General features: G+C 41.7%; 1 protein-coding gene across 3 annotated transcripts in view; it reads right to left on the reverse strand.

Annotated features, from left to right (window-relative positions):
• bbs9 (Bardet-Biedl syndrome 9) overlaps positions 1-24,543 on the reverse strand; it is a 384,043-nt gene that overhangs the window by 292,054 nt on the left and 67,446 nt on the right. For 2 of the 3 annotated variants that reach the window (XM_078217175.1, XM_078217174.1), the window contains 2 exons: positions 21,868-21,970; positions 21,207-21,311 (listed from right to left, as the gene is read on the reverse strand). In XM_078217175.1, the coding sequence (XP_078073301.1) occupies positions 21,207-21,311; positions 21,868-21,970 (208 nt within the window). Of the gene's footprint in view, positions 1-9,601; positions 9,617-21,206; positions 21,312-21,867; positions 21,971-24,543 lie in introns of all 3 variants that reach the window. The other variant, XM_078217173.1, reaches the window with a different exon arrangement.

The following is a 24,543-nucleotide window of genomic DNA, read 5'->3' on the forward strand; positions in this document are numbered from 1 at the left end:
GTCTGTCTTAATGTTTCCTAAAAAACCTAACACTTCCTCCCTTGTAATTGAGATTTTTTTCTAACGGGTCAACACATCTCTCTGAGACACGACCAGTCAACATGTCCCTCTCCTTTTTGAATACTGATGCATAGTATTCGTTTAGGATCTCACCTACTTCCTTTGGTTCTAAGCATAATTCCCCTCCTTTGTCCCCGAGAGGTCCGATTCTTTCCCTAACAACCCTCTTGTTCCTAACGTATGTATAAAATGCCTTAGGATTCTCCTTAATCCTGTCTGCCAACGACATTTTGTGACCCCTTTTTGCCCTTCTAACTCCCTGTTTGAGTTCTTTTCTACTTTCTCTGTATTCCTCCAGTGCTCCATCTGTTTTTAGCTGCCTGGACTTCATGTATGCCTCTTTTTTCTTTTTGATTAGACCCACAATTTCACTGGTTATCCACGGCTCCCGAATCCTACCTTTCCTATCCTTCCTCTTTACAGGCACATGCCTGTCCTGCAGTCCTATCAACTGCTCCTTATAAGACTCCCACATGCCAGATGTGGATTTACCCTCGAACAGCCTCTCCCAATCAACAGCCATCAAATCCTGCCTAATCCGGCTGTAGTTAGCCTTCCCCCAATTCAGCATCTTACCCATAGGACAACACTCATCTTTTTCCATTACTATCCTAATGTTTACAGAATTGTGGTCATTATTTGCCACATGTTCCCCACTGAAACTTTGATGACCTGACCGGGCTCATTCCCCAGTGCGAGGTCCAGTATAGACCCCTCTCTGGTTGGACTGTCAACATATTGTTCCAAAGAGCCTTCCTGTACGCATTTTATAAATTATTCCCCGTCCAGGCCCCCAGCCCTGAGCAATTTCAAGTCTATATAAGGGAAATTAAAGTCTCCCACTACAACAACCCTATTTTTTCTGCACCTGTCCAGAATCTCCTTACATATCCGTTCCTCAACTTCCCGTGGGCTGTTGGGAGGCCTGTAGTATACCCCCAGCATTGTGACTGCGCCCTTCCTGTTTCTGAGCTCCACCCACAGTGACTCGTTATCTGACCCTTCCATATTGTCCACCCTCTGTACCACTGTAATATGCTCCCTAACCAGCATTGCTACTCCCCCACCTCTCCTCGCCCCTCCTCTGTCTCGCCTAAAACACTTGTACCCCAGAATATTCAGTTGCCAGTCCCGTCCTTCTTTTAACCAAGTCTCCGTCACTGCAACCACATCCAAGTTCCGCGCAAGCATTAAGGCTCTAAGCTCGTCTGTCTTGCCCGTGACGCTCCTTGCATTGAAGCAGATGCACTCCAGACCTCCAGGCCCACTGAGGTCATCCTCCCCCAGAATGCCCTTCCTCTTAGATAGCCTTGTCTTGGCCCCAACCTCGTCCCCAGCCTCTGTGCTTATTGACCTATTGTTCTGAACCCCACCCCCCTGCCACATTAGTTTAAACCCACCCGAACCACACTCGCAAAACTCCCAGCTCAGATATTCGTACCCCTCCAGTTTAGGTGCAACCCGTCCTTCTTGTACAGGTGTCATCCTCTCTTGAAGACTTCCCAGTGATTCACGAATTCGAAACCATCTCTCCTGCACCAGTCCTTTAGCCATGTGTTCAGCTGTACAATCTCCCTGTTCCAAGCCTCACTAGCTTGTGGCACTGGGAGTAGTCCAGAGATCGCTACCCGAGAGGCCCTGCTTTTCAGCCTACTGCCCAACTCCCTGAATTGCTCTCGCAGGACCTCCCTGCTCTTTCTGCCTACGTCATTGGCATCAATGTGGACAATGACGTCTGTCTGGTTACCCGTCTTTTTTAGGATGCTTCCTACCCGCTCAGAGACATCCAGGACCCCGGCACCAGGGAGGCAGACTACCATCCTGGAGTCTCGTTCACACCTACAGAACCGCCTGTCTGTGCCTCTAACCATTTCATCCCCCACTACTATTGCTCGCCTCGTTCCCCCTTTTCTCTTCTGAGCCACAGAGCCCGATTCCGTGCCAGTGACCTGGTCATCGTGGCTTACCTCTGGAGGGTCATTTCCCTCTCCTCTCCTCCCCCCCCCCCCCACACACACAGTATCCAAAATGGTATACTTATTTTGGAGGGGGACAACCACAGGGGGTACCATCACTGACTGCTCTCTCCCCTCCTCTCTCCCGTCTGACACCCATCCCTTACTGTTAAGGGGGACAACCACCGGGGTACTCTCTGGTACGTGACCTTTACCCTTCCTAACCATAACCCAGGTGCCTTCCTCCCGTGGCCCTGGTGTGACGACCTGTCTGTAACTTCTATCTATTTACTCCTAATTTTCCCTGACTAGACTAAGGTCATCGAGCCGCAGCTCCAGTTCCCTAACTCGGTCTCTCAGGAGCTGCAGTTCGACGCACCTGGCGCAGATATGGACTTCCGGGAGGCTAGGCGACTCCATGAACTCCCACATCCGACACCGACAGCAAAAAATTGGCCTCCCACTCATAATTACCCCTTCCTTTAAATTACTGGATGAATGAAGAACCGTGCCTACCCTGCCTCTGCCTGTTTCCGCCGAAGCCCGTTGAGCCAAAGCCCTTTAGCTCTCACTCTGCTCCCTGCTCACTCCGCTGCCCGCTAACGACGCTGCCCACTGGATAGTGCGGCCTGCTTTTAAACCTCCCGCCCGCTTTAAAAAAAACAAATTTTCTTCCCAGGTCACCCCGAGGTCGGCCAACTTCCGTTTTTCCCTTAAACTACTAGACTAAGAAACCCCGCGAAAAAAGTAAGTAAAATAAAATATGATATAATAGCCATCACAGAGACATGGTTGAGTGAGGGGCAACCTGAATGACATGTTCAAGATTATGAGGGGCACAGACAGAGTGGATAGGGAGCAGCTGTTTCCCTTAGTTGAAGGGTCAGTTATGAGGGGACACAAGTTAAAAGTGAGGAGTGGGAGGTTTAGGGGGGATTTGAGGAAAAACTTATTTACTCAGAGGGTAGTGACGGTCTGGAATGCACTGCCTGGGAGGGCGGTGGAGGCGGGAGGCCTCACATCCTTTAAAAAGTACCTGGATGAGTACTTGGCACACCATAACATTCAAGGCTACGGGCCAAGTGCTGGCAAATGGGATTAGGTGGGCAGGTCAGGGCCTTTTGTGCCTTGGTGCAGACTTGATGGGCTGAAGCGCCTCTTCTGCAGAGTAATCTGTGATTCTGAGTTGCCCTGCCAAGCCTAAACCTTACTTCATTTATGTTAACTTTAATTTGGCTTATTTACTTGGCCTTGACTGAACCTTACTTCCCTCTTACGTTTGTTACTAAAATCAAAGTCACTACTTTAAAAATAATGTGTTTCTCTAATTTTCAACTATTTAAAGCACTCTCCGACAGCTGTTTCTCAGCAGCCAATGAATTTACAGTTTTCCTGTGATGTTACATTTTTTGGAAATTCAGCCAGCTCCCAAGTAGGTCAGGTCTGATTCGCTCTGCTCTCTGAAGACGAGCAAAAACCCTGGGCCTCGCTCTCTCTTTCATGTGCTCCTGCGTACAGGTGTCTCCCACAGGCCCACTTCTGTCTGCTCCATGAAGGTTTGTCAAATAATGAGTTTTAAAGATAAACAATCTACCAACCACCTGTTTTCATGTAATATCACACTCTGATACCAGTCAGGTGGTGTTGCTCTGGGGACACAAACTGGACCGCTCCTTCCAACTGATGTTGACTGCCTGTGGGTCTTCCTTTCCGTCGCTCCTTCCAACTGATTTTTAAAACATATTCGTTTCTCAGGGTTACAAAGCCAATGCGCAGAGTGGACAGGGCAAGCCTAATTCACCTCCTCGCTTGCTCCAAAACCCAACTCAAATTCAAACTGAATCCAATTCATGGTTCCCATGAGACATAAAATCTGAACTGACAAGAACAGGCATTACCGCTGAACTCGTGCTTGATCTTGCCATTCTTCAAACTGATACGGACTGCCTGTGGGTCTTCCCTTCCGCTACTTTAAATATTATGAATTAATGTTAACATGTAATTCATTTAAATACCTAAACAATTAGCATGAAATATGATGAGCTTAAAATCAAGCAAGTACAAGACGAAATATATAAATTGCATGGGGAGCTGTAATGGGTTATGGCATTAGTGCTAGGCATGTCACGCCTGAACCTTTAGAAGTGATGCAAGCCTTTCTTAGACTAATGAACTAAATACTGATCTGTGGCCACTTTAGGTCAAATGGATTTTCTCCTGCTTCCTCTTAAATCGATCACTGTCTGGAATTAAATCTATGAATTGTTTCCTATTTCCTTTGTGTGAGAAAATAAATCATTATTTTTGTATAAATTACATGTAAACAAACGTCAGGAATAAGGTTTCAATCTGTGTGCTGAGTGAGGGGTAATCAAGACACTCATTGTGCTACTGAAAGCAGCTCATTTCTGGTTTTGATCTATTAGATCAATAATATGTTTGTTACACTTAAGTGTTAGGCATACAAATACACCAAACAGGTTATTGATATTCATAAACATTTCACCATAATTCTTAATTTTTCACAACTGTTTGCTACTTTTCCAAAATTAAGCAATAACGATTGTTAATTCATCAATAATATCTCAAGTGATGAAATGTTGCTCAGCTGAAAAACGGAGATACAGTATTACAACCGGGATGGGACGATTGTGCAGTTTCTCTAGCCCCATAAGTCACACTATTAGTTTAAAAGTTTAATTCGCTCACCAAAATGGTCAATTATTTGCCTTCCCTACTGCTAGACCCAGAACAAAAGAAAATTCCAGGCTTCTTTTAATAAACTCAGAATGACTGATTTTAAAAAAAAACAAGTTGCAGGAACTGGTGCACATGCAAATATAGTCTGGAAGTATAACCATCTAACCCTTTTTTTAAAAAAAGCTCCAGCGCACACAGACATACAAATAAGTGCTGGAAATTTATTGCCTCGTCCGTCCGAGGCTCGTAAGCTCCCGCCCGAGACCAATGAAGAATGCCATTTTGCGAGCCTTTTCCGGAGCGGGTGTGCCAGTAAAATTTCGGCCAAGGTCTCTGCAGAGATGGGTTTTGGAGGATAGGCTTTATAACGAAGGATAAAGTTTACAGGGTTTTAATGCTGTTGATCTGGAGCTCCTCGTGTGAAAAGAGGCCCCATACTCGGTAGATATCTGGAGATTTTCACCAATAGCTCTTTGGTGTGGAGGAGGATATAGAGCGAGATCAATTCTTTTTGCCAGGTTTCCGACCGCAGGCTCCTTATGCTCAAATGAAGATTCTCTGGCAGCAGGTCGATAACCTCACATGAAATTTCAGGCAAGGCAGGGAGAGAGCAAGTTAGGGCAGCCTTACTTCTCAACTTATTCAAGTACATTGATCTCAAAAACAACAGGTCAAAAGCTTGTCTGTTATGTGATTTCCAGTAAATCACTAGCATATGCCAGTTTTCCCCCCACCAATTAAAGTGATTGCAGTTCAAAATGAACAAACAGTTCTTCCACGTTGGTCAGGTGATTTTTTTCAAACACTCATTTCTTGGCAGGCAGGCTTGCTCCCAGTGAACTTGTGACCCTATTTAAAACAACTCAGCCTCCAAGTGTCCAGATAATGCACTTTCTTTCCATATTTTAAAAGAATATAGCTTTGAAATATATGATTTTCTCAAAAGCAGTCAACAAACTATTGTCCCTCTCATCTCAGCTCCATTCTTGGGACCAAAACTCTTCCCCAGTAGTTACGGAGAGTCAGGCATATAACCATTTGAAAGGCCAAGCCATCTCTGATGTTCATATCAGTAATAATGCATTTTACATCAAAATTATATTGGTGATCTTGCAAATACATTTCCAGCATTCATTGGTAAATGAAACTTATCAAAATTGCAATGAAACTAACCACAAACCAAAGTACCAGCAATAGTGGGGCACGCAACTTAATTTAAAACTGCTCGGTATATTTAATAGGTTAAGGCATCATAATAAAATAAAAGCACAAAATATCCCTCGGTGCATACAGAGATTGATAAGAACATGCATAAGCATGCTTCACAGAATGAAGTTCAGATATGTGTTATGAAGGTTTGTTTCACATAAAAGTTAGTTTGCTGTAGTTACACAGAGGAATCATGGCAATCATATTTGTAACTATAGGGGGAGTAATCATGGATCTGCTGCTTATCAATAGGCTTTACAAACCATCTTACAAATTCAGTATGTCATCAACGATTCCCAGCTCTAAGAGGAGGATGATCAAATGCTCAAGTAATGGATAACCAATGGCAAGACAATTTTCAATGCTGTATAATAACTTTAGGTGATTGAAATTAAAAGCATGACAATCGTATTAATGATCTATTTTCTCTTACTTGAGCAAGACTATTGTGAATGCTTCAAATCTGACAAACACAGAAAATGCTAAATACTCAGGAGGTCTGTTAGCAACTGGTGAAAAAAGAAACAGAATTAATCTTTTAGGTCAGTAACTCTGTCAGAAACATTGTGAAAGTTATTCCCGTTTCTCTCTCCACAGAGGGTGCCTGACCTGCCAAATATTTCCAAGCCACGCACCCACAATATCTCTGTGTGGCAATTGCCATTTTCAAATCCGTTAAATCTCATCAGGAAAGCCAGAATGTGCACAACACTGCAGCAAGGAATTAACATCTAGATCTTCAATGATGCACTATCCAATGCTCATACTCCCTGCAAAGTGTAAATTCCTTTCATACCAGTACCACATTTAACATCACAGTTCTAAATCATTCTGCCTCAGGATTTTGTTAACCCTTTGCATAAGACCATAAAAAAAAGGGCCATTCGGCCCTTTGACCCATTTAATAATATCATGGCTGATCGAAAATTCACTAAGACCACTTTCTTGCCTTTTCTCTGTAACCCTTAATTCCCCGACTGATAAAAATCTATCGGTCTCAGCCTTGAAAGAAAATGTTCAAGGAACTGGCCTCCAAAGCTTCCTGAGGTAAAGAATTCCAAAGATTCACCACTCAGAAGAAATTCCTCCTCAAATCAGTCTTAAATGAGCATCCCCTTATTCTGTGACCATGACCTCTGGTCCGACACTCTGGAAACATCATCCCAACATTTACCTTATCTAAAGCTGCAGTCTCATGGCCCATAACCCAGTCCTGGGTTTACCATAGGAATCACACACGCTCTCATTAAATACTAGACTTAATATTGTGCTTTGCTTTTGCATTTTAAATGATTTGATTATCTGCAGATTTCATTTTAAAATTCACCAGGTTTCTGCAGCAGTTCTCTCACTATAACCTTTTTTAAGACTAATTAGAGATGAGCAATAATGTTGGCCTTACCAGCAACACTCAATCCCCCAAACAAATTTTAAAAAGAGATTTCTTTACTTCCATTGGGCTTTAGAAAGTGCTTTCACTCATTTTTGAAATAAATATTAATCCAATCTTGATATCTGTGATACTAAAAAAAACTTCATTCATGTTTCAATTCTACAGTTGGCCCAGACTGGATTTCTCAAATGCCCTTCTTGCAGGCCTTATGAACTCCCTCAAACTCTGCTGTCCACACCCTGCCTCACAGAACCCACCTCCTCAGCATTCCACATCCTCTATTGGATGTCAACAACACAGAGTTCAAAATACTCTAATTTACAAATGCTCAACTATTTTGTCCACCTGCCACCCTAATCCATAGTCTCTGACCTTCTGACATGGGCCTTCTATACAACCCTTATCCCTTCCTCTCCCAACTCCGCATGGCTGACAGGATCACCATCAACTGCCTGCTCTCTACATTTACAAGCCTCATAACTTCCTTTTAGGATTTACATTGTTCCAAATGTTCCGCTCTGTCTAGTGCTTCTAAATCTTTGCTCATATTATAAAACTGTACAAGTCTAGCTGATCGTTCGAATGGCATGAAATTACTAATCACTGTACTTTATAAATTTTCCTGCTGCAGGAGTCACTTCTTATGAAATATAGATCAAGTTCTGTAGCACAAAGCTGGTGGGCAGCACTTCCTGGATCCTTTCCTGTTTTGTCTGGTGGGCCACTCTATTCACCGTGTTGTTTCACTTAGTTGGTGCTGCTAAACTTCCAGGCAATCACAGGAAAGAACACTACTGCATGGAACAAAGCTTCCCTTTCAAATCCTTTATTGACCGAATATTACAATATGATTAAACTCTCGGGAAAAAGCATTTAGGTGGCATACATTTTACCTAGAATTAGAAAAAAAGGATCCATTAATAAAAACATGCTGACAAAGGGAGCTGGTTTCAAGTACTTGCCTACTTAATTGTTTTCTGAAAGCTTTCTTGAATGATTACACAGATGAGGAGTTCATCAGCACTGGCCTACTACATTGCAGCACTGGGGGCATGAGATGGCCTTGAACTCAGGAACAATATGGATTCTAAACATCAAAAGTCATCAGCTCAGAATTTTCTACAACAATAGTGAGCATAATTACTTTTTATAAAGCATAATTTCTGACAAAAATAGTCATGTGTTGAAAATAAAATAGTTTATCATTTTACATCCTTTATGCACACAGAATAGACAAATCATCTTAGCAAGAAATGCTGTTGAACAGTTTCTAGTGAGGCTGTATGCAGCAGTATTACACAGTGGTTTAGAGTATAGGACCATCAATGCAGTTGTTGTGGGAGGAAGGAAACATTGTTTTAGATAGCAAATTGATCAGAGGATGCTCAGCAGCAAAGACAGGAGGCCAACCCTTGCACCGCAGACAGGAAGATGCAGCTGTTGGGGAAGCAGGTAGCTACAAAGCAGCCAAGTAGGATCAGACCAGAAAAAGAGTCCCCCCATATATGTATGGGGCGCACAATTTTCTAACAAGCACTAATGGGGCAAACTTGGTTAAAAATAAACTGAGTTATTGTATTTTATAAAAAGAATGCCACTAAGCTTCTAAGTCTTCTGAGTATTAGCACAATTGAGCAATGTGACAAATGACTGTCCCCAGGCTAACTTTCCTTTCATCTTACGGAATACCCAATGAAGACCAGTGAAACACTCAAACCAGGAAAAGTCTGAGTACAAACATCTAATGAGTCTCCTCCAATGAAATTACAGCCCCTTGAGAGCCCTAAGGAAAGAGAACTAAACACTTCATCAATTGCTTGGACAATTCTCAGCTTAGTTACGTATAACACAACAAATCATTATGACTACATTTTGCTTTAAACTAACATAAATAGATGCTATTCTATCAAGATGCATGGGTATCTTTTGTTTAAATTATGTTTTTAGAAGTTCACTTTCAACACTGTCAACCTCAATATAGCTGTTTCTAAGATACTAAATGATGTGGAGAGGATATTACCCAGTTTGGAAGACACAAATCCATTTGTGAATTACATTTAATTTCAGGTTAGCAATAATTACACCATCAGCACAATAGATAAGTGTTGTTATAAATTAGTGGGGGAGTGTTTCAGGGAATACGGTAGGTTTAGTTGTGTGCAGCGTAACTCCGTAAACAAATCCAAGTGATTTAAAACTCAAGTTAATGTTATAAAAAACATTTTGTGTTCAAAATATTGTGTACAGTTCTCAAAACAACAAGTGACATAAAGTGTTATCCTACCTTCAGGATTTCGTTCTGCTTACCAAAGAAAGCACAAAGGAAAATAGAACAAAATAAGCAACATGCCAGCTCACCCAGACTAAAGGAGAAATTAGTCCCCTCCCAAAACTGTCTCTGTTCTCGCTTCCCACTCCCTCATTCCTTCCTTTCATCTTTTTCAGGGTCACAAAATGAGTTAAGATGGAAAAACGAAACTCTAAGGTTTAACCCATTTGACCTCATCTATCCAGAATACTCATAATTAATGTTTATTACAGTCACATTAACAAAATCTATACAAAGAAGGTTCAAATTAATGCTAAATACAAGCATTTTTATTCCATTTCTGTATTAGTAACCTGCTGTTAATTGATTTTGCCACTCATACCTTGGTATCCTAATGTTTTATTTTCACGTCATGCTTCATGTGTTATCCATGATGTGGAGATGCCGGCGTTGGATTGGGGTAAGCACAGTAAGAAGTCTCACAACACCAGGTTAAAGTCTTTTAACCTGGTGTTGTGAGACTTCATGTGTTATCACCAAGGTCTTTGTTTTACCAAAATGAAGGAAAATTTGCCAGCATCTGTTAAATACTGCCAAATATCTCTGCCTGAGAAGTTAGATTTGAGTCTGAGTGCTGGCAGAGGTGTGTGAAAAGACTAAAGACAATACTGCCTTCCCGATTTCATGCTCAGATTTCTTGTGCTAAAACCTCATCACAATGGCTTACCTCAGTAATGGGTGAAAAGCTCAGTTTTAAAACACAATGTACTCACTCTAATTGCAGGTGGATTCATAACCCAAAAACTTCCCTGTTGTATACAATAATGTAAAAGACAAATAGTGTGAGAGAACAAAACTGCATGAAAAAGTTCAATTGCAGTGATCAAGCAGCTTGTCTGATGCCAGAATTGCAAACTTTAGTTTTCTTCAATGTCCATCAGTTTATATTATTGCATAAACTAACTACAATTTAAAGTACAAAATACACTGCAGAAAACTCGGTGCTGTGGGGAGAATACTGACAGTTGCAGAAAGAACCACAAAACCACAATGACACTCACTGAAGGATACTGCAAGTTTATGAATCCTGCAATTCAGAGCAGAGCGTAAACAAGGCTAATAACGCAGTAATGCTATACCACATTGAAAGATGTAAATTCTAACCACTGACACAGATTATTAATGGACAGCTTCATTCTCAAGACTACATGGTGCCACTCTTTTCTAGTCCCTGATTATATTCCAGGACTTTAAGGACATGGGCAATCTCAATGTTTACGACACCTGAAGTTCAGCAGCTCCTCCAACAGTTGTACAATTTGCCAAGGATGGATATTTAATAAAAGAGTGCCATACATCAGCTGGCAGACCAAAAAGCAATAGAAATTACATCTACCTTAACAGATACCCAGAATGAATCGTCAACACCCAGTGAGGTAACACCACTGCTTATCATCAGCTGGCACATTCAGCAAATGTGCTGCTCTCATTCCCATCAAGAATGTTTCAAATGTCATAATTATCCACAGGACTGAAAAACCCCAGATGACCCAGACTAATCAAGGAAATTCCATATTTTGTTCTCAAATGTACAAGAAAATGGAAGTAGCAAATCAAGGGATAGAGTAAAGGCAGGAGAGGAATATGGGAAATGAAGGTCGGAGAATGGCAGGAAAGGACAAAGAGAAAAACCTAAGAATACATCAACAGTCAAGATTAGACATTCCAAGCATAACAAAAAGACAAAACTAAAGCCTCAGTATCTGAATGTGCAGAGCATTCATAAGTAAATCAATTGCCCACGCACATTGAAGTAAATAGCTATGATCTGATCGCCATTGGAGAGAGACATGCCTGCAGGATTGAAATTGAGGGGTATATGACATTCATGAAAAATAGGAAACTAGGTAACGGCGAAGGGGTAGCATTGTTTATCAAGAAGGTCATTGGTGCAATAGTTAGAGATGATGTAAGTGGTACCTCTAATGGGGTGGTAAGATTTTTGAACCATTAGATATTAAGGCACTGACAAACTAGCAGCATGATGTGGAGATGCTGGCGTTGGACTGGGGTAAACACTGTAAGAGTTTTAACAACACCAGGTTAAAGTCCAACAGGTTTATTTGGTAGCAAATGCCATTAGCTTTCAGAGCGCTGCTCCTTCGTCAGATGGAGTGGATATCTGCTCTCAAACAGGGCATATGAAGACACAAAATCAAGTTACAGAATACTGATTAGAATGTGAATCTTTACAGCTGATCAGGTCTTAAAGATACAGACAATGTGAGTGGAGGGAGCATTAGGCACAGGTTAAAGAAATGCGTATTGTCTCCAGACAGGACAGCCAGTGAGACCCACAGCTTGCCTCCTGGACTTGCAGAATCTCACTGGCTGGCGAAGGAGCAGCGCTCCGAAAGCTAATGGCATTTGCGACCAAATAAACCTGTTGGACTTTAACCTGGTGTTGTTAAAACTCTTACTGAAACTAGCAGCATTCAGTTAAATGACTTTTAAAATAAGTTTGAACTCAGAAGCAATTTACACAAGAGATACAGTAATTGAATCAAACGAGTGATTATGATTGTAAAACACATATGCTGATATTTTGAATGTAATATTGATTTTAAGGAATATTGTTCACTTTGTCCGAGAGCAATTTACTATTAGGCATCACGGTAAAAGGACATTCGAGAAAATAACTGAACCTTGGAAATATGCAAGATTTATCAGTTAAAGTTTCGGTTGGAAACAATGTTCATGAATAGGGTTTATTCACTGTCCGGACAAGATGGACTTGTGCCCAGATGTGGTGTCACGAGTTAGTCTGGTTAGACAGCGACCTTTAAGGGAACTTATTTATTTATTTAAACTCTAGGCTGAGCATCTTTGGTCATTTCAGTAGGAGCTGAGAGTCAACCACGCTGCTGTGGGTCTGAAGTCACATGTAGACTAGACCAGGTAAGGATGGCAGATTTTATTCCCAGAAGGATATCAATGATAGTTTCCTATTCACCATTACTGAGACTAGCTTTATATTCCAGATTAATTAACCAAATTCAAATTTCACCAGCTGCTGTGGTGAGTTTTGAACCCATATACATAAATCCAGACAGCATTAGCCTGGGTCTCTGGATTACTAGTCCTGTCCAGCCATCTTTTGAATGAGACTTTGGACTGATGTCCTGTCTACCCTCTCAGATGAGTGTAAAAAGATATAGTTAGCATGATTTGAAGAATCAATATCATTAAAACCAGGAATAAGAACAGAAAAGATTGGGAAAGCACAGCCAGTCTGGCAGTATCTGTGGAGAGAGAAACAAATAACCAAAGAACAGTCATATCGGACTCAAAACCTTGGGCTGAGTTCTCCCATTTTGAGACCAAGTTTTGTGGTGGGTGCTTCATACTGTGGCAGCCAGCGGGAAAAAACACCACATCTTCCGACTCTGGCAAATTACTCATGAACCTGGGTGTTTCACGCCATATACAGTCACGGGACATACGCTGGTGTGCAGCCTGCTGTTGTATCCAGTGCTATATTGAAAAGATGTCCATCTTCATTGACCCACCACTGAAGAGAGAAGGTTGACTCCTGAAAATGGAGAGCGATTTCTAGGAGCACTGAGAATGAAGATGGATTCCCAATAACATTCTGGAAGATGGACCCCCTTTAAGGCACCTAATCTGGAAGATCCACTTGACCCACTGCTATGGTGTTCCAGGGTCCAGGGTTATGGGTGGCCTCCATGCTGAATCCCCAATGCAAATCCAGGCATTGCGCAGATGAGTCCCAACACCTGCAAGCTACATTGTTCCAAACACGTTTCACACCGACATGTTTTCCTGTGAGCACCTCTGGCATGGAGGTTTTGGCCTTCACTTGCACCCAATTAACAGGATGCAAATGAGGTTCATGCCAGCCTCTGGTGGGTTTTCCAACCTGCCATTGTGGAAACCAGTGGAAGATCCCACTGTAAACATGTCGGTGTGAAACCTTTCCGATTTGTCCTCTAACACACCGGTGTGGGCTCGGGAGAATTCCACCTGTTAACTCGGTTTCTCTTTCAGACATGCCGCCAGGGTGGCTGAGTTTACAGCACTTGGTTTTTATTTTGGATCTCCAGGATCCACGTTATTTTGCATTTATTTCATCATTAAAACCACAGATGGTCTTTTTACTGTTTGGGATCTTTCTATTCATAGGTTGGCTGTCACATCTCTTGCGTTATGACAATGTCTGCACTTCAAAAGTACTTAATTGGTTGTAAAGCACTTTGGACAACCTGATCAATGATTAATCAATGATTCCGGCAATGAGGGATTTTCTCCTGACAGGAGAGGCTTAGATTTTTAAAAATTCTAATTCAATCAAATCAAGTCCAATTCAGAGTCTCCACAAGTGAGACATTCCCGATCCAAGCTGACAAGACAGGGCTCTCATGATCCAAGCTGATTGGAGTGGGCATTGCACCTCCTCCGAGGCTTGATCTCATTTGCATCTTAGCCAAAAGGCCGAGATCCCGCTTTTAAAAATTGCTTCAAATGAAGCTAAAATGTAACCTAATGACTTCAACCAAGTACAGCATGTTGATACTACACTTGATCCTGACCAAAAGGCCAAGAAGCGGTAAAGGCTTAGATACTTACTGTAGGTAAAGATAAACTGTTTTTAGTGACTGAAGGGTCAATAATCAGAGGGCACAGATTTAGGGTAATTGGCAGAAGAGTCAGAGATGACTCTTCTGGAGCAGAAGGGCAAAAGCACGCTTGATCTCGATTTTCAGTACGAACACAGACCGTGAAAGCGGGGTCTCACAATCCTTCTCACCTTTTGGGTTTTAAGCAGGTGGTTTATTTTAGGCAGCAAATTGTAATGATCTGGAATGCATTATCTGATAGGGTGACGGATACAAGCAAAATGGTAGTCTTCAAAAGGGAATTGGATAAATATTTGGAGGAGAAAAATTGCAGGTTTTGGGGAAAGTGCAGGGTAGTAAGACCAACTAGATTGTTCTTGAAAAGAGCTTGTGCAAACTAAATGCGCTGTACATAACCTATTTCTGTTCACTGTTCTGATTACACTGAAAAGTAGAATCCATGGTGAACCTCCTGACATCAGTATTACATTTGCCTTCTATTACTTTATAATTGAGCCCTCTTGTCCTGCTGTCACAGATCAATTTGAAGTAAAACTCCAGACTTACTCAAAACAGAAAATTCCAATTTTCCTCTTTTGTTTCCCCATGTAACTCAATATTCTGATAGGAGGGATTGACCTTTCCTAAATCACCTCCAGGGTTTGAATGCTTTTCTTGCAAACTGATGAACAAAATGGATGTAGTCAAACTTTAGTGACCAGATCATTGTACCACTTTAGCTGGACTCCTACCCAAACTTACTCTATTGATGGATTTGCATTTACATATGACCCTTCATGTTCTCAGGACATCCCAAAGAATTTTGCAGCCTATTATTTTTAAGCACCGTAATCGTTGTGGTACAGGCAAATGCAGGATTGAAACTGCACAACAAGACCAGTTTGCATGATGTTGGTGGAGGAATAAATGTTGGTCAGGACATCAGGAGGACTGAGCTCTGTAGAAGGGTCACTTTAGAGCCAAAACACTAACTCCATTTGTCTCTCCACAGATGCTGCCAGACCTGCTGAGTTTATCCAGCATTTTCTGTTTTTACGTCAGGAGGACTACCCTGCTTTTCTACAAATTGCGTCAGAAAATCTTTCACTACCACTTATTTATTTGCTATTTTAGACTAAGCTATCCAATGTGAATCTAGATTTCTTCAACTTTACTAGGAACATAGGAACAGGAGTAGGCCATTCAGCCCCTTGAGTCCACTTCGCTCTTCAGCCATATTGATATTATTGCTCGAGTATGTATGTCATCGAATATCTCATTTTTCTTCTATTGAGTTATTATTCAGTTATCCACGCTGACATTCATTTGGTAGTCTTCTGAGCAGTTTGATTTTAGTTATCAATTGTGTTGTTCTTTGCCTGCCTCATTTGATTTGATTTATTGTCACATGTATTAGCATAGTGAAAAGTATTGTTTCTTGCCCGCTATACAGACAAAGCATACCATTCATAGAGAAGAAAAGGAGACAGTGCAGAATGTAGTGTTACAGTCATAGCTAGGGTGTAGAGAAAGATCAACTTAGTGCGAGATAGGTCCACTCAAAAGTCTGATGGCAGCAGGGAAGAAGCTGTTCTCGAGTCGGTCAATATGCGACTTCAGACTTTTGTATCTTTTTCCTGATGGAAGATGGTGGAAGACAATATGTCCAGGGTGCGTGGGGTCCTTAATTCTGCTGGCTGCTTTGCCGAGGCAGTGGGAAGTGTAGACAGAGTCAATGGATAGAAGGCTGGTTTGCGTGATGGACTGGGCTACATTCACGATTCTTTGTAGTTTCTTGCGGTCTTGGCAGAGCAGGAGCCATACGAAGTTACGATACAACCAGAAAGAATACTTTCTATGGTGCACCTGTAAAAGTTGATGAGAATCCATAGCTGATATGCCAAATTTCCTTTGTCTTCTGAGAAAGTAGAGGCGTTGGTGGGCTTTCTTAACTATAGTGTCTGCATGGGGGGGAACCAGGGCAGGTTGTTGGTGATCTGGACACCTAAGAACTTGAAGCTCTCGCCCATTTCTACTTCGTCCCCATTGATGTAGATAGGGCCATATTCTCCACTACGCTTCCTGAAGTCGATGACAATCTCCTTCGTTCATCAAACCGACTGGATGACCGTTCCCAATTCTACGGTATTCGCAAATATGCACTTCAGACATTTTACCAACAGAAGTTAATTATTGACAGTAGCGGTTCCAATGCCAATGTCAAGGGCACTGCAGTTAGTGTTATAAACCTCCGCGGTCAGTATCATTTACCAAACATAAACTTTCAACGTCGTTTCCTTCAACTAGTCCGTTTTCAGGTTGTGCCACAAATTCTCTGTGCCACAATAGAGCACTGGTATTCATACCAAAAGGCCAAAGAGCTGATTACGAGCATTGTCCACCTCATGACCAGTAAACTGGTTTTTGCATGGCATTGTTTGAAGGAGGTTTGCTGAGCAGAATATAAGAAATTGAACAAAGTATTGTGTGATAATATATTTAAAATATTATTTAAATGATGAATGACAATTTGCAACACAGACCGCAAATTAAGAGTAGATCAAATAAGCCAAATATTTCACACCCTGTGAAGTCTCGAAGGTCAACCCACAGAAAGCGACTGGCCCAGATGGGGTACCCGGACAAGCACTCAGATCCTGTGTGGATCAGCTGGTGGGATATTCGCAGACATCTTCAACCTCCCTTTACAACAACCTGAGGTCCCCATCAGCTTCAAGAAGACGACCATCATCCTGGAACCTAAGGAAAACTAAGCAGTGTGCCTTAATGACTATCAGCTGGTGGCTCTGACATCCATCTTTATGAAAGGCTAGTCATGGCGAATCAATTCCAGCCTCCCAGACTACCTGTTTGCTTATCGCCACAACAGGTCCATGGCAGACGCCATCTCCCTTTCCTGGCCCTGCACTCAACCCTGGAACACCTAGATAACAAGGACACCCATGTCAGACTCCTATTTATTTATTGACTACAGCTTAGCCTTCAACACCATTATTCCCACTAAACTCATCTCCAAACTCCATGACCTGGGTCTCGGCGCCTCCCTCTGTGACTGGATCCTGAACTTCCTAACTCACAGACCACAATCACTAAGGATAGGCAACAACACCACCTTCACGATCATCCTCAATACCGGTGCCCCACAAGGCTGTGTTCTCAGCCCCCTACTATACTCCTTATGTACCTATGACTGTGTGGCCAAATTCCCCTCCAATTCGATTTTCAAGTTTGCTGACGACACCACTGTAGTGGGTCGGATTCTCAAACAATGGTGAGACAGAGTACAGGAATGAGATAGAGAATCTGGTGAACTGGTGCAGCAACAATAATCTCTCCCTCAATGTCAACAAAACGAAGGAGATTGTCATCGAAGCGTAAAGGAAAACATACTCCTGTCTACATCAACGGGGATGAAGTAGAAAGAGTCGAGAGCTTCATGTTTTTAGATGTCCAGATCACCAACTTGTCCTGGTCCCCCCATGCCATATAGTTACTAAAGCCCACCAACGCCTCTACTTTCTCAAAAGACTAAGGAAATTGGGTGTATCCGCTACGATTCTCATCAACCTTTACAGATGTCCAACAGAAAGCATTCTGGTTGTATCACAGCTTGGTATGGCTCCTGCTCTGCCCAAGACTGCAAGGAACTACAAAAGGTCGTGAATGTAGCCCAATCCATCACGCAAACCAGCCTCCCATCTATTGACTCCGTCTACACTTCCCCCTGCCTCAGCAAAGCAGCCGGCATAATTAAGGACCCCATGCACCCTGGACATTCTCTCTTTCACCTTCTTCCATCGGGAAAAAGATACAAAAGTCTGAGGTCACGTACCAACTGACTCAAGAACAGCTTCTTCCCTGCTGCTGTCAGACTTTTGAATGGACCTATCTTGCATTAAGTTGATCTTTCTCTACAGCCTAGCTATGACTGTAACACTACATTCTGCAACCTCTCTTTTCCTTCTCTATGAATGGTATGTTTTGTCTGTATAGCAGGCAAGAAACAATACTTTTCACTATGTTAATACATGTGACAATAGTAAATCAAATCAAAGTCACACACAACTAGATCATCCGTTAATCAGTTCGGTCTATGGTCCAAATGTTCTTCCCTTTGAATATTTGTTTTTAAACTTCTGTATCTTGCAGTATTGGCAAAATGCAGAATACAACTTAGTCCAAGTTGCTTGTTAAAATCAATTACAGATTTATTTCAACCAATAACTGCTGCCCTCTGTAGGACAATCATATTATGACATTGACATATTTAGTTTAAAAACTTGCTTGCAAAAACGTTAATCAAAGTACTGAATTGATTACAAGTTAAATACAGCAAATTTCTTTCAAAGGAGTTTGCCACCTTTAATTATCTATGTTGAATTTGATCGTTCCTTTTTAATGTCTGCATTATCAAACCTCGACAAGTGCAGAATTAAACACAATGCGGATGCTGGAAATCTGAAATAAAAACAGCACCTAACATACCCAGCAGGTCCAGCAGCATCTTTCAGGAGTTAATATTTGGTGTCAAATATGACTCTCTTCAGAACTACAGAATAACTTTGGCATGGCTAATTTATTAAATTCTTTACAAAACACAGAACATGCAATTTAGTTGCATAGTAGTGGATCCAATGGTATTGTTCATGTGATTCAGAGGATGAATTGTTTCATAATACAGTCAATAAAGCAAAACAGTTACTGTGCCTCAGAATCCAAGCATGGCTGGGTGTTGCACACCTCGCTGCCACAAACCTGCTGCTCCCTCCCTCTTCCTATGAAACACATGCCCTGAATCAATGTGCCTGCGCACATCAGAGTGTTCTCATGCAAATTAATAAATATGAAGTGAGAGGGTTGTGTCCTGGAAAATGTTCCGACATCTGACAAATAAATTAACTGGTCATTTATTGTGGGATTGTATTGTGCACAAACATCTGTCTTGCTTGTCTTCATAACAACAGTTAATGCATCCCAGCAATAAGTAATTAAGTGCATGGAAAGTGCTGCGAGGAATCAGAGGAATATGCAACATCATTATCCTTCATTCAAGTGAAATTTCAGTCCTCCACCACCATGAAAGCCAGAGCAGTGATACCATGGAAACACACTTCCACCAGCCTGTTCTCCAGGGCATATACCACACTGGTTTTGGCAAATATCATCATTCTGTCATCACTGAGCCAAAGCCCACTAATTTCCTACCCCACAGCAATGTGGAAGTGGCATTACCACAAGGACTAGGAAAGCTCAGGATGGCCCAGCACCACCTTCTCAGAGCAGCGAGGGAAGGGCACTTCCTGCAGCCTTGCCAGCATCACCCACATCTCAAGAACAAACAAGTTTCATTAAACATTCAATCCACCAACCACTAGCTTCCAGAGGCACCAGAAAACTAGTCTATGTTCAAAACTACACAGAACACAGGCAGCTGTAAAGAATAAACCTCTACTAATTGGACAGGTTTATAAAGTAAAGCTGACAGTCTGGAAAATCCCTACTGATTTCATATATAAATCAATATGTTCAAAAACTAATTTTGTTAACTCTGGTATCCTTTTCAAACTTCCACTCCTATCATTGGCATTTATAATTCCAGAGAGAAAACAGCCTTTTCTATTCAATGCTATTATTCAGCTATCTCCTGGACAGGCACCAAGGCAGCTTGGGAGTAAATGGGAGAGAAAAAAGATTAGAAATGACAGAATGCGTCATCACTGCAGCTTCCAAGTAATCCTTCCTTGGAAGGAAGGACAATGCAATCCAATCCAAGCTGCTCTTCCACAACTCCTACTAGTTAGTTACAGCAAAACACTGGCAAGGATGGATCTAGGCTGAGAATTTCCTCAGAGCTGCTCCACTTTGGTGGAATTGCAACAGAAACTGAACTTTCACAGGAAACAGGCTTTCTGAAGATGTTACAGCAGCAGAGTAGGGTCAACTTCGAGAAAATTCCTGACCCTGAGGCAAGAAAGAAAAGCCAACCGTAAAAAGTGAGGAACAGTCCAGACCTTTGGCTTTTCAGAAAAACTATCAGATGAGAAAACAAAAAATGGCAAGAAGCACTCTGCAGTATGCAGACAAGCCATTGCTTTGCTGCCCATCAAGCAGGAACAGTTTTCAGTGCATCCTGCTCAGGCAAAAGCATCTATGGTAACCTAATCTCTGGAGATATTATTACATTTGCTCTATTCTGGTGAAGCAATCGCTCTTGGGAGTGCACAACTCTTCTTGTTGAGGTAGCTTACAGTTTCGTGTCTTTTTGGGCTAGGAGAGAAATGTCAACTTTATACCAGATCATCACTGCATCCAGACTTCTCATTAACGCTAATTTTCTTATATAATAGCTCCATTACAAGGACTCATTAGGCACAAATAATGATTGGGAACAGATTGGATCATTATCATGTTGGCATCATCTGCTTTCAAATACGTTCAGTTATTTCAAATCTCTTTGTTTCCAAGGTGGGTGAACATCCACAGTCATTTGAAATATGCGGATGATGTAACAACACGGAAAGCAGACAAATAACCAATCCCTGCAGAATACTAACTCAGCTTCTCCCTGGACAGAACCCCTATCGCAGTGTATTTGGATCCATGTGCAGTAACTCACACTGTAAAAGCAATGAGGCTGAATCCACTCATTCCCTCTAGGATTTACGGATTATAAATCTGTCACTCATTGAATAAATTCCAAATTACAGTAAATTATCTTTTATATTAAATTAAAAAAGCTCAAAAGAGCATATAGGATTTAACAATTTCTACACTTTAGGAAATCAAGTGCGACAGATTACAATAATTAGTATTTATATCATTACAGATGCTGTCATTTCATTTTGCAAGTAGGCAATCATTAAAGAATCAGTGTTAATCAGCAGTTCAAGGCCGGTATTTAGTTCAATTAGTAGATTGGATTAAATCCCCTTTGACTTAAAATGAACAGAAAGCATGGGTACCTGTTGGTGTTCTATAGGAAACGGCAACATCTCCTCCCAGATCGGCAGGTGGGAAGTCTTCTTTCAAGAAAACAGACAACGTTACACTTCTTGATGTCCCAGGCTCTATGAAAAGTATACAATGTTGTTACTTTCTTTCATTCCTTAATATGCTGCAAAAAAAGTTTCCTCTCTAAGACTGCAGAGAATTTATAAAACAGCTGTTTAAAAGACAATATCCCTATTAATCTGGATTTTGAATACTTGCCAGAACAAAATAATCTTGGAAGAGAGTATAACATTGTTAATTTAATGTTCTATTTGAATGCCAACATTTCAAAAATTTCAAGGCGTCCCTAAATATCATATTAAATTTCCTGCCACTTTCAATCAGGAATTTACAATTATCTAGTCATAGGAAAGAATAATACAGCGACGTAACAATGGAACTATCTTGTTGTACAGTGATCAAGATTATCTTCATTAAAAACATACAGACTTTGTGGAATTAACTTGAACTCAACAGGGTCAGTTTTAGTGAAATCTTCACCCAACATAAATACCAGCCCAATATTGCGATGACACCAGTTCTAGTATTACCAAAGCCGAGTTTCCAATTTAAATGGTTTCCAGCATGGGTGTAATCCAGGACTGATGGGCCCAGCTCAGCCAATGCACTTACCTATGACAGCAAAGCTGAGTTGGTCTTGTGTTACTGCCAGTGGTGACTGCACACATACAGATAGCTTCACATCCTGAACAGCAAGTCGGCTCCCAATTGTGACCTAGTTTTAAAAATAAATGGAACTTAGACAATCTGTTCCTATTATTTTGAGCAAGGTATCCCCATATGATCTTCTTACACATTATGAAGGGCACATATCGAGATCAGACTTTCACTTATTTTGGCCTAAATGGTTAAATTGGCATCATGGAAATATAACCAAGCTCAGGCCTGAAAGAAGGTTGAGAGAGAACTTGATATATGGAAGTACCTCAACAGACCCATGAGGGAGAATGAAATAGAATGATATGCTAATAGACTGAGATGAGGTAAAGTGGGTGAAGGCTTGTATAGAGCAGAAGGATCAGCACCGACCGGTTGGCCTGAATAGCAGTGACCTTTCCCCCTGTTAATTCTATTAATTAAGGGTAAGGATAAACAGGTGGAGAGCATTCACTGTTTTAACACTTGTAAAGAGACATTTATTGATACTGGATTGGTGAGTAGGGTGAGAAGCTATAAATTTGCAATGTTTCGCTTTGTAAATAAATCTGAGCCAAGTAAAAATTGACTTCTGGTCTCCTCTTTCATCAAATGGCTGTCAGAAGTTTAAAATGGTAGCAAAGTATGGTTGCCAGAGGCGAAGGTTCAAAACTATTTTTTAAAGTCAAAATATTACAATCTGAGTAGCTTCTTGTGAAAGAATGGTTGAAAGAAAGGGTAAATTGTCAGGATATGATTACCTGCCAATATTCTCAGAGTCTGGACCTTCTGACCGGTGGAAGAATAAAGTAAATATGGGTTACCATAGAATCCTACAGTGCAGAAGGAGGCCATTTGGCCCATCGAGCCTGCACCGACCAAAATCGCACCCAGACCCTATCCACAAAACTCCATGTATTTACCCTAGCGAGTCCCCCTGACACTAAGGGGCAATTTAGCACAGCCAATCCACCTAACCCACGCATCTTTGAACTGTGGGAGGAAACCAGAGCACCCGGAGGAAACCCACACAGACATGGGGAGAACATGCAAACTCCACACAGACAGTCAAACAAGGAATTGAACCCAGGTCCCTGGTGCTGTGAGGCAGCAGTGCTAACCGCTGTGCCACTGTCCATACCAAGGAGGAAACAAGGCATAGTGTTGGCATTGCCCCATCCTAACAGAGGTAAAATCATGGCTAAGATCAAGCCTAAGGTACAATGCTTTTTTTGTCAGCTTGGACCTTGTTTGTATCTCTTATGGAGACCATGCATTGGATTTAATTGGAATTTGGTTTTAGTAGCAAGCAAGGAGATGGATTCGGGTCTGCCCGGTCCACTCTGCACATTGGCTTTGCAACTTTAAGAATGGAGTAAAAAAATTTTTTAAATCAGAAGCCAGATATTTTAAGAGCTGGGTGTCCATCAGTTGGATGCTGAGGGAGATTTGGCTCTTCTATTAGGTTTCATGATGAATTTTACCAAAAGATGATCTATTGGACGCCTACAAGACATGGTCTGACTTTGATAAGATTTTCAAAGATGGACAGTCATTCCATTGAGGAATATATCATGGTCTTTAACAAAATGTGTAAGATATTGCAGACATTAAATTTGGAGATTCATTATTCAGTGCTCACATGTAATTGTTGGATTGTGCTAAGGAGGTGCGCATATGGTTAGGTTCCTGGTTTTAACTGGGATTTAGTTCTCAGAAAGAAATAACATTTTGGTCTGTATGGACGTCAGCCACCTTGACAAAGTTCCTGGGAAGTAATTATTTCCAACAGATGGCACAAATTTTGATTTGATTTATTGTCACATGTATTGGTATACAGTGAAAAGTATTGTTTCTTGCGTGCTATACAGACCAAGCATACAGTTCATAGAGAAGGAAAGGAGAGAGTGCAGAATGTAGTTTTTCCATCATAGTTAGGGTGTAGAGAAAGATCAATTTAATGCGAGGTCGGTCCATTCAAAAGTCTGATGGCAGCAGGGAAGATGATGTTTTTGAGTTGGTTGGTACATGACCTCAGAATTTTGTATCTTTCTCCCGATAGAAGAAGGTGGAAGAGAGAATGTCCAGGATGCGTGGGGTCCTTGATTATGCTGGCTGCTTTTTTGAGGCAGCGGGAAGTGTAGACAGAGTCAATGGATGGGAGGCTAGTTTGAGTGGTGGACTGGGCTTCATTCACAACCCTTTGTACTTTTTTGTGGTCTTGGACAGAGCAGGAGTCATACCAAGCTGTGGTACAATGGGGCGGCACAGTGGCACACTGGTCAGCACTGCTGCCTCAGTGCCGGGGACCCGGATTCGATTCCCAGCTTAGGTCACTGTCTGTGTGAAGTTTGCATGTTCTTCTCGGGTCTGCATGGGTTTTCTCCGGGTGCTCCGACTTCCTCCCACAGTCCAAAGATGCGCGGGTTAGGTGGATTGGCCGTGCTAAATTCTCCCTCTGTGTACTCGAACAGGCGCTGGGGTGTGGAGACTTGGGGATTTTCACAGTAACTTCATTGCATACTTGTGACTAATAAATAAACTTTAACTTTACAACCAGAATGAAGGCTTTCTGTGGTGCATCTGTAGAAGTTGGTGAGAGTCATAGCTGACATGCCAAATTTCCTTAGTCTCCTAAGAAAGTAGAGGTGT

Source organism: Mustelus asterias, chromosome 7 (genome assembly GCF_964213995.1).
Source record: "Mustelus asterias chromosome 7, sMusAst1.hap1.1, whole genome shotgun sequence".
Classification (NCBI taxonomy): domain Eukaryota; kingdom Metazoa; phylum Chordata; class Chondrichthyes; order Carcharhiniformes; family Triakidae; genus Mustelus; species Mustelus asterias.